Raw genomic sequence first — 16,032 nt, 5'->3', positions numbered from 1 at the left:
TGGCCCCGCTTCCAGAAGTACTGGGTGCCCCCCCTTCTTGGTCCCTAAAGATTAGGTTCTTGATAATCACCTCTTGAAATTCCAGGAAAGTTCCCGTCTGGCCTGCACATCGACGTAGCACGTACACATTGTACAATGCCATCTGTATGATGTGCCCGGCCAGCTTCTTATACCACACCGCATAGCGCTGTAGGGCTTCAGGGCTTGATCTTACAAGTCCATCCCTCCCATGTACCTATTGTAGTCCAGGATGCAGTCTGGTTTGGGGGTGGCCTTTCCTTCATATATCCTAAACCTGTAGGTATACCCTGATGCACTCGCACAGCTTATACATCTTCACACCATACCTTGCCCTCTTACCCGGCAGGTACTCGCGGAATTGAACCCTCCCTTTAAAATGTACCAGGGACTCATCAATAGAAATACACTTCTCGGGGTGTATGCTTGGGAAAACCGGGCACTGAAACGGTCTAATAGGGGTCTCCGTTTATACAAACGGTCAAAACTGGGGTCATCTCAGGGTGGGCACGGCTCATTATCAGTATAATGTAAGAAGCGAAGTATTGCCTCATTTATTTATTTTTTTAGGTTCCAGTTCAGTTCTGAAGTTGCTTTGAGGGGCCCATATATTAGAAACCCCTATCAAATACCCCATTTTAGAAACTAGACCCCTCAAAGTATTCACAACAGCATTTAGAAAGTTTATGAACCCTTTAGGTGTTTCACAAAAATTTAGAGCAAAGTAGAGGTGAAATGTATTTTTTTTTTTTTGTCAGAAAATCCTCTTTATACCATTTTTTTTATAACACAAAAGGATTTATCAGAGAAACGCAACTTAATACGTATTGCCCAGATTCTGCAGTTTTGAGAAATATCCCACATGTGGCCCTTGGGCGGTAATGGACTGAAGCACCGGCCTCCGAAGCAAAGGAGCACCTAGTGGATTTTGAGGCCTCTTTTTTATTAGGCACCATGTCCGGTTTGAAGAGGTCTTGTGGTGCCAAAACATTGGGAACCCCCCAAAAGTGACCTCAATTTGGAAACTAGACCCCTTGAGGAATCCATTGTAGTTTTCTTGGGGTGCATGCGGCTTTTTGATCAGTTTTTATTCTATTTTTAGGTGGCGTGGTGACTAAAAAACAGCAATTCTACTATTGTGTTTTTATTCTTTTTTTTTTACTGCGTGCACCGTGCGCTATAAATGACACATTCACTTTATTCTGCGTGGCGATACGATTACGGCGATACCAGATGTTTATAGTTTTTTTTTATGTCTTATGGCGTTTGCACAATAAAATACGTTTTGTAAACAATCATTCAGTTTTTGTGGTACCTTATTCTAAGAGCCATAAAGTTTTTATTTTTCAATCAATAAAGCCGAGCGAGGACTTATTTTTTGCGTAACGAAATGTAGTTTCGATCAGTACCATTTTTAGGTACATGCGACTTTTTGATCTCTTTTTATTCCATTTTTTAGGAGGTGAAGTGACCAAAGAATTGTGATTGTGGTACGGTTTATTATTATTTTATTTTACGGCGTTCATCGTGCGGGATAAATAACGAAATAGTTTTGTAGTTCAGGCCGTTACGGACGCGGCGATACCAATTATGTATAGTTTATTTGTTTGTTTATATATTTTTATTAATAATAAAGGACTGATAAGGGAAAAAGGGGGATTTTTACTTTTATTACTTTTATATCTTTTATTTTCTTATTTTTACACATCTTTTTTTAACTTTTTTTTTACTTTATTACTTTGTCCCACTAGGGGACATGAGGGCAGGAGGCCCTGATCGCTATTCTAATACACTGCACTACATGCGTAGTGCAGTGTATTAGATCTGTCAGCTACTCACTGACAGCAAGCATAGTGGGTCCTGACGTTGTCAGGACCCACTAGGCTTCCGTCTATGGCATAGCCGGACGCCATTGTTTGGTGTCCGGTTGCCATAGTCACCATCGCCGGCCGCTATCGCGTAGCAGGCCTGCGATGGCAGCTTAACCCCTAAAAAGCCGCGATCTCTATAGAACGCGGCTTTTAAGGGGTTAATCGGCGGGGACACAGCGATCGGTCCCCGCTGTAGGAGCTGTGACAGCTGCTGAACAAGACAGCAGCTGTCACAGCTCCTGTATGTGTCGGGAGGACGGCCGAAACGGCCGTTACTCCCGTGACGTACTATTACGTCATGGAGCGCGAACGATACAGCTGCCATGACGTAATAGTACGTCAAGGAGCGGGAAGGGGTTAAGGTCGTGCCCTGCGGGAGACACTCTCAGATCCAAAAAGTGAGTGCCGGCATCTCACAGGAATAAAGAAGCAAAAGGCACGGCGCCACATAGTGAAGGTCAATGGGATAACGGGAGAGCCATAAACATGATCGGTTCTGCTCACCTCGTTAGTAAGTGATAAAGGCAAAGAATAATCGGTCCACTTCGTGCTGCTGCCAGGATCCAAAGCCGGTAAACCAGAACGGTTACCGCTAGTCAAAACGTATGAACAAAAAAAGAGCAAAAGGGAGGATCCTATAGGGCGCTGCTGCGTGGTTGTTTAAAGATGGTCAATGATGATAGATACGAAAATATATAAGTGGATATTTATTAGAACATTTAGGCTACGCGTTTCGACACTGTACCAGCGTCTTCCTCAGGCCATAAAAACTTTTTACAGTGGTACAGTGTCGAAACGCGTAGCCTGAATGTTCTAATAAATATCCCTTTGGCTCTTTTTTTGTTCATACGTTTTGGCATCTCACAGGAGGAAGACGCTGCAGAGAACTCACGTGTCCATGGCCGCGGCCGTCGGAGGGTAAGTCAGAATGACGAGCCGTGGCCATAGATGTTACAGTATCCCCCCCTCTTATGCCCCCTCTTCTTGGGACCAGAGCAAGAGAGAAACTTCTTCATGAGGACAGGGGCACCGATGTTCTCCTCTGGCTCCCAAGACCTCTCTTTTGGACCGAATCCCCTCCAATCCACCAAATAAAACGTCCTTCCTCCCACTTTCCTGGTGGCCAGGATCTCCCTTACTTCGAAAGTCCCTGGCGAGCCGCCAGGAGCCACTGCGGAACTAGGATTCCTGGAGTAGCGGTTCAGGACCACGGGCTTCAGCAGGGAGACATGGAAGGAGTTAGGGATCTTGAGGGTAGGAGGCAGACGAAGCTTGTAAGACACAGGGTTAATCTGTAGAAGGATCCAAAGAACCTGGGAGCAAACTTGCAGGACGGCACCCTCAGCCGGATATTCCTGGAAGAAACTGAGGAGGCTCTCGTCTTCTAGTGTCTGCCTTTCACTTCATGCGGTCTACCGCCAGCAGAATAGAAGATCGGGTCTGTTGCCATATCTGCAGAAAGTCCCTGAAGGTAGAGTCAGCTGCATGCACCTACATAGTAGGTCTGGCCCTTTAAGGTCGTGCACGCGCAGGCACACGCCCTGCGGGAGACAGTCTCAGATCCAGGAAGTGAGTGCCGGCGTCTCACAGGAGGAAGATGCTGCAGGGAACTCACGTGTCCATGGCCGAGGCCGTCGGAGGGTAAGTCAGAATGACGGGCCATGGCCATAGACGTTACAGTAGGATGTATGATGTCAAACAATTCATCAACTGTCAAAGAAATGGGTGATTTACGCAGCAAAATGTCCAATCAAGTGAAATCAATGGGAGGCGTTTTCGGACGACTTTTGGCACGTTTTCCGATGCGGTTTTCGCGTCAAAAAACATGTAAAAAAAACTCTGTGTGAACAGGGCCTTAGTCAGTTTTTTAAGTGGCAATGATGCATGAAAATAGCACATAACACAGTCTTTCCAACCCTAGCTACATACATACTTCTATAGAAATTAGTTAGTTATGAAAAAAACAGACTTTTGTTGCCCTTTGGCAATTTTGGTTAATAGAATTTATCCTAGCTTAAAGCCCCATATTCACTTTTCTAAGACGATAGAAAACTCTATAATTATAGCGTTTTGGGTATGTTCGCACGCTTACTAAGAAACGTCTGAAAATACGGAGCTATTTTCAAGGACAAACAGCTCCTGATTTTCAGAAGTTTTTCATTCAAACTCGCGTTTTTCGCAGCGTTTTTTACGGCATGCACATACACTTCTTTTTCGTGTGCGTTTTTTACGTGGCCATTTTTAAAAACAGCTGCATAGAAAAACGCCGCCTCGAAACAGAACGCCGTTTTTCCCATTGAAATCAATAGGCAGATGTTTGGAGGCATTCTGCTTCCGATCTTTCGATTTTGATCAATTTTTTTATATTTTTAGTATCTGCATCAAAATATGTGTGTAAGGCCCACTGCACGCGCTGCGGATTTTGTTGCAGATTTTGTGCTTGCTGCAGAAACAACTCCATTCAGGTAAATATAACAGATTTTAATTTGCAGAAGTTTCTGCAACAAAATCTGCGGGGTGCAGGGGGCCTACCATAGTTTGTCTGCACATTTCAGGCCATCTCCACATGGACATTTTCTGCTACATGGGAACATGACCAACACATTTCTTGCAGCTCTGACTCCTTTGTAACAAAATAGACGAGGAGACAGCACTTCCAACATATGTCAGCTTTTTAATCACCCGTGCGATGTTTCAGTCCAACAGGACCTTTCTCAAGCATGCTGATGCTTGATGCTTGAGAAAGGTCCTGTTGGACTGAAACGTCGCACGGGTGATTAAAAAGCTGACATATGTTGGAAGTGCTGTCTCCTCGTCTATTTTGTCTATCTGATATCGGGAACTGCGGATCCGGTCCTATTGAGGCGTGCACCCACTTGTGGTCCACAGTGGCGGATTATCATATGGGCGATTCGGGCAGCCGCCCGGGGCCCGAGGCTCCCAGGGGGCCCATGGCAGCCCGAACTGCACATTATCTTACAAACCTATTCAGTGCGCTAGCGCTGCTAACTTCCGAAGATGAGGAGGGGAGGAGCAGGGAATTGGCCGGGAAAGGGGTAGGACACGCCTCCCTGACAAGTGCGGGCGCCGCCATGAGTAACAGAACAGCGACGGACGGCTGTTCTGTTGCTCCAAAGCTGCCAGAGAAGACCCGGGCGGGAGGTCACCGGCGCTGAGGTTAGTCGGCTTATCCTCCTGCCCAACTCGTTCCCGACCGCTGGCTGTATTTTTACGGCCAGCAGTCAGGGACGGGTCCTTAAAACCCGAGCCATAGACTTTCTACGGCTCGGGTTTTAACTTGCTGCCCGCGCGATCGGGCAGCTGAATGTCGGGTCTCCGGCTGTCAGTGACTGCCGGGGACCCTGAGGAGAAGACAGAAGCAGCTTTCGCTGCTTCTGTCTTCTCCGATGTCTTCTTACACAGCGTTCAATGAACGCTGTGTATAGGAATAGAGACAGCAGCAGCGGCGCTGTCTCTATTCCTCCCGGTGATCATGTGACTGGTCACTTGATCGCCGGGTGCCATTAGTGGCAGACTGTTGCTGGGTCTAACTAGACCCAGCACAGCCCTATTAGTGACAATCGTCACTATGAGAGGGCTGATTTCCCCTGTAACTGGGGCTGCTGTGCAGCTCCAGTTACAGGGGAAAAGATGGTGTAAAAGAAAGAAAAAAATATATATATAAAGTTCCCCAAAGGTATTTTTTGACCTTTGAGGAACAGACCATAGTAATAAAAAATAATAAAGTAAAGTGCAAAAAAAAATTAAATAATAAATACACATAAAATACCCCCCCCCCCAAAAAACGTCCCCCCCCCCGCCAATCATTGTTGTAACGCTAGCGCTGACCCAATTACCCTAATATAGACATGTAATATATTAAAATTTACGGTAAACAATGACGATTACAAATAAAAGGTCTATTTTAGGGTAAAACTATATTATTACCAAAAAAAATAGCTGAAACGTAAAAAAGCTTATTTTTTTACTATTATTTTCAAACTTTATGAATAAAAATTCTAAAATAGCAAAAAAGTGTGCATAAAAACGATATAAAAAGAAACCTGCATTGTCTACGGAAAAAACGTCGCAAAAATCACGTCGTTTTTATTTATTTTTTATAAAAATGTGTGTTTGGTGCAACTTTGTAATTCCGTTTTATTAAAAAATATTTTCACTTTTTGAGATACAGCTGCTTTGTATCCTGTATCCGTCAGGTCAGCAGGACTGACGGGATCAGTCAAACGGGCCCTGCGCTAAATTATAATCTTAGATGTGATAGATTTGAGGTGGATCCTGCGTGTCACTGATCCTGTCAGTCCTGCTGACCTGACGGATACAGGATACAAAGAAGCTGTATCTCAAAAAGTGAAAATATTTTTTAATAAAATCAATCAATCACACACATACTAATATATATATATATATATAAAATTATGATATAAAGTTTTTAAATGTGTACATAACCTTGTGGCACTATATACAAGGGGGAGCGCTGTGTGGCACTATATACAAGGGGGAGCGCTGTGTGCCACTATATACAAGGGGGAGCGCTGTGTGCCACTATATACAAGGGGGATATATACAAGGGGAGTGCTGTGTGCCACTATATACAAGGGGAGCGCTGTGTGGCACTATATATAAGGGGAGCGCTGTGTGGCACTATATACAAGGGGGGGTTGTGTAGTGCTATCCACAGTGGTATGTGTGTGGCACTCTTTATAGGGGGGGCTTTTTGGTGCTATTTACAAGAGGGGGAGGGCTGCGTGGCGCTCTCTACAGGGGGCTGTATGGCACTATCTATATGGGGCTGTGTGTAACGCTCTCTACGGGGAGGATGTGTGATATATAGAGGGGGCTGTGTATGGCGATATCTATGGGGGTGTGTAATATCTACAGGGGCTGTGTGTGGCACTATGTACAGGGGGCTGTGTGTATGTGGTGTTTTACAGTGTGTGGTATTATTATATTCAGGCGCGCAGTGTTTGTTGCTATTATATTTAGGGGTACAGTATGTGGCACCATGATAACTTTATTTTCGTTTATAGGTGTGGAAATGTTGGAAAAGTGAGGAGACGTCTGAGTGGCAAATTCTGCAGAAATGAGTCATGGCCGGGAGAAGTCGTCATGAGCGCTGGACTGGATGGAGAAGAAAAGAGGAAAAAAACTACTAGAATCTGAGACGTCGTCACCTGTGAGTCACTAGATTTATAGAGAATCTGTCACCTCTCCTGACATGTTTATTATAGGAATCCTTGTATTTCACAAAAAGTCTTTCTGCAGTCCAGGACTGATAGACAATTCCCCTTGTCAGGAGGTTGTGTCCCTGCACAGTGTGATACTGTCAGTATGTAGGGACACCGCGCTGTGACAAGGGAAATCGTAACACTGTTAATGCTTGCCCAAAAAGGTAGTGTTAAAAATAGTTACGGCAGGGCGGCGGTGAGGAAGGGGGGCCCAAGTTTGGGTAACAGCCCAGGGCCCATGGTCTATTTAATCCGCCACTGGTGGTCCAGTGCTGTGGTAATTTTCTCCTTTCTAACAAGGCTCTTTGTAACAGCATGTTATGCAGCATTTCTTGTTCACTGGACATTTATTGTGACACATAAATACTTACATGAGGAATATCCAGAACTGTGACAGGAGTAAGCTTATTAAGATCTGCATTTAAGTTTGCGTTATTAAAATTTTCAACCAAGTGATGTGATAGGTTTCTTCTGTGACTCTGCTGCAAAAAGAGGAGGAAATTAATTTAAAGTAACTGTTCTTTCCAAAAACGTTTGATAAGTGATAGACATATATCAGAAGTTTTAATCAGTGGGGGTCGAGCTGAGACCCCCACTATTGCTGAAAAAGAGATGCAGAACCGCTCAACTGAGTGCCCTGCCCCGTTCGGCTGTGATTGGCGCTCCTTGTGAGGCTGAAGACGGCTCACATAGAAGTTCTATGTGAGCTGTCTTTAGCCAAACAAGGAGCGTCAATCACAGCCGAAGGTGCAGGGCGCTCAGGTGAGCGCTTCTGCACCTTTATTTCAGTGACGATGGGGGTCTCAGCACCTGCAGCCTATCGATCAAAACTTCTGATATGTCTCTATCACCAGGGGCGTAACTAGGAAAGACTGGGCCCCATAGCAAACTTTTGACTAGGGCCCCCCCTCTGCTGGGTATCACGCAACCCCCCCCCCCTTTGTAGATAGTGCCTCCCTATAGATTCCACCACACAGCGCCCCCCTATAGATAGCACCATACACAGCCCCCTGCAGATAACGCCATACAGCCCCCCTGTAGATAACGCCATACAGACCCCCTCTGTAGATAACGCCATACAGCCCCCCTGTAGATAACGCCATACAGTCCCCCCTATAGAGAATGCCATACAGCCCCCCCTTTAGAAAATGCCATACAGAACCCCTCTGTAGATAACGCAATGTACCCCCCCCTCCAAAAAAAACGGCCTATAGTTTGTCCTACAAAAGACATGCATCCCCTATCCACAGGATAGGGGATACATGTGTGATCGCTGGCAGCGATAAGGAGAATGGGGGACCGAAAGTCCCCCGAAGTTCTCCATGACTAACCTCGGACTTCCGGCGTCTGCGCAGTTCAATAAAAATGAAAGGAGCGCTAGTCACGCATGCGCACAAGCGCGACCGGCGCTCCATTCATTTCTACGGAGCTGCCGACACAGACCCCGGAAGTCCGAGGTTTGTCATGGAGAACTTAGGGGGGACTTTCGGTCCCCCGTTCTCCTCATCGCTGCCAGCGATCACACATGTATCCCCTATCCTGTGATTAGGGGATACATGTCTTATGTAGGAACAACCCCTTCAGTGGCGTCGTGCTGTAGCAGCCATAGCGGCTGCTAGCGGAGCCTGCTGCCATGGGAGGGGGCCGTGCCGGCGGGTGGCACGGGCCCCCTCATGCTGCAGGCCCTGTAGAAGTCGCTACGGCTGCTATAGCGGTAGTTACGCCACTGCGTATAGGTTTGTACGGCGTAAAACTACAGCTCCCAGCATGGCCTGAACAATGATAAGGATATGCTGGGAGATGCGGTTTCACAAAAAAAATCCTATCACCATCATCTCGCTGCAGATCATACAGTGACTACATTACTGATTAGAGGCAGAATAAACATTTACATTAAGTGACTCACCGGTGACGTCTCAGATTCTAGTTCTTTTCTTCTCCCTCCGGTTCAGACATCTATGATGGATTTCTCCCGGGCATGACCCATTTCTGCAGTTTTCCGTTCAGATGTCTTCAGCTTCTCACTTTTAAAACATTTCTGCACCTGTAAACAAAGTTAAAATTCTCAACACATCTAAATATAACTGTCACACACACACACACCGTGCCCCCTGTAGATAGTGACCTACATAGAAGCCCCTATAGATAGTGCCCACATATGGACTCCAGAGCTGCAAGGCAATAGTGCTAACCACTGAGCCACGGTGCTGCCCTACATATAGCTTCCCCTATAGTTCTTGCTCCACGTATAGCCCACCTCTGTACATAGTGTCTCACATATAGCTCCCCCTGTATATAGTGTCCCACATATAGCCCACCCCTGTAGACTGTGCACTACATATAGCCACCCTGTTGCTAGTGCCCCACAGGTAACCCACCCCTGTATATAGTGGCCCACATATAGACCCCCCTGTATATAGTGGCCCACATATAGACCCCCCCCCTGTATATAGTGGCCCACATATAGAGCCCCCTGTATATAATGGCTCACATATAGAGCCCCCTGTATATAGTGGCCAACATATAGACCCCCCCTGTATATAGTGGCCCACATATAGAGCCCCCTGTATATAGTGGCCCACACCCCCACATATAGACCCCCCCTGTAGCTACTGCCCCACATATAGACCCCCCCTGTAGCTACTGCCCCACATATAGACCCCCCTGTAGCTACTGCCCCACATATAGAACCCTATATATAATAGCCCACATAAAGATGACCCCCCCCCCCCACTATAGATAATGCCATTCACATTTTTATGAGGGGGAAAAAACAAAAACTTGACATACTCACATTCTCCGGTTCCCACGCTGTTCACTGGCGATGCAGACATGCTCTCTTCTGAGCATGTCTGCAGGAGCTGAACGAGCGTCCTCCAATGACGCTGATTGGCGGGGCAGAATGACTTGCCCCGCCAATCAGCACCTTCTAAGCATGGAAGCGGCGCGATGATGTCATCGCGCCGCTAGCCAATCAGTGTCATTGTAAGGCACTGGATGGTCAGGCACGGAACATGCCCGGCCATTCAGTGCTAATACATGTGTTTGGCTGCCGCTAGCACTGGGGCCCCCTCCGGTGCTAGCGACACCTACAGGCATGAGAGGGCCTGTGTAAGTCTCGGCGTCGCGGGCCCCACAGTAGCGACGCTACCGCTGTAGTAGCCATAACGGCTGCTAGCGGCGCCACCGGGCCCCCTCAAGCCCCGGGCCCCGTAGCAGCCGCTACTGCTGCTACCGCGGTAGTTACGCCACTGTCTATCACATATCAAATGTTTTTGGAAAGTACAGTAACTCTTTGAACACATGTTAACATAATCAACAATTAAAACACAATATATTTTGTTAATATAAAAATATACGCGTTATATATAAATTTACTGATCAGAAGATGACTCCGCGGGCGTTAAAAAGATTAAACTAGATGAGAAAAATATACTGAGTTTGCTCAGTATATGTGCATTACATTACATGATACCTTTATACTCATTGCTTCATTCCCAGACAAGAAATCCTAAATCATAACTACAAGGGAAAAAAAATCTGCATTTTCAAAACTTTACCCATTTTCAAATAATTAGGGAATTCTTAGCTAATAGAGGGTTCCCATTCAGCCAGAGCTGAGAACAGCTACATAAAGAGTCGCTTGCTCTGGAGAACCCAGTACATGCATGTATTACACAGACAGCCAAATGATTTCAATGAGAATGGTGCAATGTTTAATTTTCTTATAACTTGATGTTGGTTTTCCCCACAGATTAAAGCTGATTGTGTGATCAGGGAGATGCGATGCCGTCATGATAAAAATGTATGGGGACGAGCAACCAGAGTAACGATTGCTCGTCCCTATACATAAACAATCATTGCTCCATGTGAAAGGATCAAATGAGCTTTCTTGTTGGTTGGCGCTTATTTACACGGCCGACGTCAGGCCGTGTAATAGGACCCTTAGGCATAGTTCACTCCAATTGCCCGATGCAGGCCAAAAGAGTGCAGTAGGGCCGGTATAAGTCTATATACCTTATTTTTTTTAAGGCAGGTATAACGTATTAGACTACGCTACTCCATCCTAATGAATTCAGCCAAAAAACGCATACCGCGTGGTATACTTTTTTTTAACATGGGCGTCTATGGGTGATGAATGCCACTGTACAGCATCTGTCATAGGTATACGTTAAGTCTGTACATCGGGGAGCTCCTGTCCCAGGAAGAGCGTTCTGTAGTAGTCCACGTGGAGATTCCGACCCTGGGGAAGCTCCTGACGTCACTCTCCTTACATGGACAGTGACATCAGGAGCTTCCCCAGGGCCAGAGTCCCAGGGCAGAGCACTTCTGATGCTCTGTCCGGCGACATATACCTCTGACAGAAGGAAAAATCATGATGTGAAGGGGCCATCTAGTAAATTACATAACTTCTTTTTATATGGGGCGCTAAAACCCAGCAGTATAACAAGATGCTGGTGGTTTAGTGCTCTAAAATCTAGTGACAGCTTATGTGTGTTCATTGTAACAGACTACAAACAAACCCTGGGTAGTCCGGTCTTGCAGTCATACTGCCTTCCATCCGTCCCCCTTTCTTTTTGCTAATGTACATTAAATTGGTTGCAATGGTGTACATACCCTTTAAGTTATACTACAATGTAAACAATTATAATGTAACAAGAACTTCCAAGTTTACCCTCGGCCTTTGTGAATGTGAGAGGACCATAGATCTGGTGTAGCTCAGTCTTGGTTTCTCTCCGTCACTGCTGGGGCTGCACAAACTGTTGCAGGAAGAAGACAAACTTCCGATGGTGGAAGAATTCTGGTCCACAGAGTCACAGATCTGAAATGTATAAAATATAGAAACAATACTGTAACATGATATAGTATGTATGACAATGTTAGCTCGGTCATATACTGTAGGTAGTAACAGATGCTTGATATTGGAACCACCTGAACTACTTTTACGTTTCAGTGATTGGATTACAGTATAGGGTGTAGAATGTGAATACTAGATATAGTTAACATGTTCACATGGACAATTTATTTTCTCCAGGGTGTCATTAAAATGATACAATGAATACAGTATATCTTCCAGTCATGTGCCTTAAAAGAGGTAAGGGCCGGTTCACATCAGCGTTGGCTTTCCATTGAGGGGATCCGTCTGAGGTTTCTGTCGGGAGAACCCCTCAACAGAAAGGCAAACGGAAACCGTAGCTTCCGTTTGCATCACTATTGATATCAATGGTTACGGAAACATTGCTAATGGTTTCCGTTTGTCACCATTCCATTAGGTTTCCGTTTCTTTGATGAAATCAATAGCACAATCAGAAGAATCCGTTTTTTTTCCAGTGTATACTGTTTTCTCTTTTTTGTTTCATAACTTTTGTATATTTTTGCAGTTTTTGAACATTTCAAAACAGTAACAATGTTCAGTGCCAAAACAGCTCTTTAAGTTTTGTTAAAGCGATTGTCATGTGTGATAGTCACCTTAGATATAATGTGAGGGCTGACATCCAAATTACTCTAGGATAGCGCTAGCAGCTGTTCGTCACTAACGCAATCCCGGCAGTACTCATGGCAACATTTTTCATGGTAACTTTCAGATGGCCGCTTCACACCAGTGTCAATATGAGGAAAGCAGTAGTCTTAGATTGTACTGTAATAGACGTCAGTATAGTCTGTGTGGATGGCGTCACGTCTTTCACCAGCATCTGTCTGCCAGCTCCATTCTGAAGCTAGGAGCCGGAACAAGTGCCACGGAGGAAATGCGGAGAGATGAGTATTTATTTTTGGTTTGTTTTTTTGCCCCGTCAGTGCTTAGTATACCCAACCAATGGCTTATTAAGTATAGCAAACATTTCATATTTTCACTGATCTCTTTTTCCCGACTTTTTCTCAGCTCAACATACTGACATTCTCAGTGGGATTATGAATGTTTCAGACAAAGTAAAAGAGTAGAATCCACAAATTGTACAGAACATTAAGTAGCAGAGCTACAAAGGGCAAGGTGCATATTACATCTGTTTGTGTTGGTTCACAACTTGATTTATGTAAATGTCTAAATCATTATAAGTGCATACGTTTATGAAGCAGGATGGTGACGTCTGCTAAGTGGAAAAGTATTGCATTCATTTGATTCCACATTTGTCATATTATAGTGATGAGATAAAGCAGAGGAACTGGTGCATCTTCTAGAGATATTCCAGTGTTGACTGAGAGTCATATGACCATTAATATATTTACAATCAAAATTAAGAAGGTTAATTGAAAGCCACTTTGTCTATATTTTATAGCTTGAAATGCAACATACATAGATATACGTAATAATACACAATAAAAAGAGCATGGTTCTTATAGGGGTTGTCAAATTAACACAATCACTGTCCATATGTCCTATTAGGGCAGGTGGACATAAAAGAGAGGCTCCCAATAGAGAAGCTCCTGTTCAGGCAGACTCGAGCCATCCATCTATTACATGGACGGCCATTCATCTGAACAGCCGCAATGTAATACTACTAATGTCTACAAATGCCTGGCTGGCTGAGGCTTCCATCGGCAAACAGCTGATTGCTGGGAGCCAGACATGCCGCGAAAGGCTCGGAACTGAAAAGGTTGTCTCTGAGATAACCCTTTCAAGACGAATGTCAATTTTTCAACATTGTACAGTTCACGTTTAGAGTACTTCTACATATAGAGTTGAAAACAGCTGAGATCACACTGCGTCTGCAGTGTACGTTCAGAGTATGTGCCGAGAAAGCTCCCAGCGCATACACCAAATGTATCTAGAGAGGCACATCAACTCGATGTATGCCAAGATAGTGTCCTTTTGGCAAATTGTACATCTTTTTTGTAAACTCTATGGAATAGCACACTCGTACGCTACTCAATACAGAGGCATACTACCAAATAACATATACCGTGCCATATATATATATTTTAATGAGTCAATAGGCAAAGTTTGCTAGTTTATGCTATATTTATTACTAGGAAAAAGGGATAGTGGATAAGGAATAGCTTTGTAATATTAACCCTTCATCGACAAGTCACATATAGTTATGTCACTGTCGCAAAGGACTTAAAGCAATCCAACGTACAGTTACGGTGGAGCGTGTAGTGGTCACCGTTTCTAAAGACACAGTGACCAAGTAAAGGGGGTTGTTGTCCCTGACAGCAGGGCATCCTTACTCATCGCCCAGGGGACCTTTGCGGCCCCCTCGCATCGGTGATCGATGTGATCGGCCTGTCAATTCTGACTGGCCAATTGCGGCTTTTATGGTTAAAACAAATCACTGTGCCACAGCGTTTTAGACAGCACCAATCACTATCATGTAGTAATGGGGCAGAGGCAGTGGTGCCAAGTCCATGATTGCTGCGATTGGTAGGTCTGTATAGACTGACCAATCGCAGCCACGATGTGTGTTTCAAACTAACGACACCTGCTCCGCCCGCCTCTTTCCGGTTAGCAATGTGAGCAGAGTCGGTGCATAACTCCTCTGTGCCATACTGACATGTGTTAAGGCCTCCAGTGCTGGCGATCGTTCTCCCCTGCATCTGCTGTATGATCACTCGCTGTGTATAAGTTATCATCATCATCATCAATAGTGATTTGTACTTAAATTTCCATATCCCAGTCCCCGTCCCCCCATGTACGCCCTTCAACCGCTGAGGGCTGTTCAGTGACCGCCATCACTGATCAGCATCTGTGGTCAAATTTTTTTTTGTCCGCTTTTCATGTTTCATCCCATGTGACTGCTGCACCTAATTACAAGCTGTAACTGTGACATGGGCTGCAGCGTCATCACAGGAGCCCGGGCTGCATGGAGACCAGAGGGACGCATCGCTATGGCAACCCCAGTGAATGTACCGTATTTTTCTGACTATAAGACGCCGTTTTTAGCAAGAATAAATCTTGCTAAAAAGTCCCTGTGTCTTATAGTCGGCAGTGCCGGGTCCCCTGACCGCTTCTTACTTAACACCTTCCCGACCCATGATATGCCGGCACATCATGGAGCGGGGAGGGGATGATGTTTGGAGCGGGCTCATGAGCTGAGCCCGCTCCATACACTGCAGGTGTCAGCTGTGTTTTACAGCTGACACGCTGCTCTCATGGCCAAGAACAGCGCTGTTCCTGTCCGTTTGACTAGTTAAATGCTGTGGTCAATAGCGACCGCTGCATTTATAGGGGTCCTCCCATGAAGGACATTTATGACATATCCACAGGATTCAGACAGTCAAGCCATATAGTGAATGTATGGAAGGATATACTTATCATAAAATATGTGCATGACAACTGACAAGGACTCCTTTTGAGACAGGTTCTGTCAGTGGAGACGACAGTATCATCTCTCTTACAAATAAGAACCACAGTTCAGGGAGGTTATTTCCCAAGGCCGGAGATCAATGACGGCAGGACGATCACACTTCCACTATATTCCTCTCTTAAAGTCTCCCAGATGGTAATAGTATCATGCATCAATGCGATGATAGAATTTTCAATTCGGGTCAAGTGTCGTTTGCCGTAAGTACTTTGGATGTACAGTTATCAAAGTAGAGCGTAGTCCACCGTAAGTATGGTGTTATCCGCACTCCAAAATCGGTTCCATACTTAAGTCTCTGGAAGATATGTGCAGTCGTTACCCAGTGAGTAGGCCGGTATTCCTGCTACATCCGAATTTCATGCAAAGCATGTATCTCAAGTGTCTCCGGTTGTCATGCACATATTTTATGATAAGTATATCCTTTCATACATTCATTATATGGCTTGACTGTCTGAATGTTATGTTATGCAGTCTATACCTATGTCCGACAAGGCTCCATTTATTTGCATAATTCCTTATGTTTATGTGTAGCAGTTAGGCCTTATTCACAGGAGCGTATTCCACGTCCATGTTACGTGCGTTAAAACAACGGACGTG

General features: G+C 45.1%; 1 protein-coding gene across 1 annotated transcript in view; it reads right to left on the bottom strand.

Moving 5' to 3' along the window:
- Window positions 1-16,032, bottom strand: part of ARHGAP9 (Rho GTPase activating protein 9) — a 174,495-nt gene that overhangs the window by 53,477 nt on the left and 104,986 nt on the right. The window contains exons 5-6 of the mRNA XM_075850164.1: window positions 11,811-11,957; window positions 7,507-7,617 (exon numbers count right to left, since the gene is read on the bottom strand). Of these exons, the coding sequence (XP_075706279.1) occupies window positions 7,507-7,617; window positions 11,811-11,957 (258 nt within the window). The remainder of the gene's footprint in view (window positions 1-7,506; window positions 7,618-11,810; window positions 11,958-16,032) is intronic.

This window comes from Rhinoderma darwinii, chromosome 2 (genome assembly GCF_050947455.1).
Source record: "Rhinoderma darwinii isolate aRhiDar2 chromosome 2, aRhiDar2.hap1, whole genome shotgun sequence".
In the NCBI taxonomy this organism is placed as follows: Eukaryota; Metazoa; Chordata; class Amphibia; order Anura; family Rhinodermatidae; genus Rhinoderma; species Rhinoderma darwinii.
Note: the sequence above shows the minus strand (reverse complement) of the source record. Positions and strands in the feature narration are given on the sequence as shown.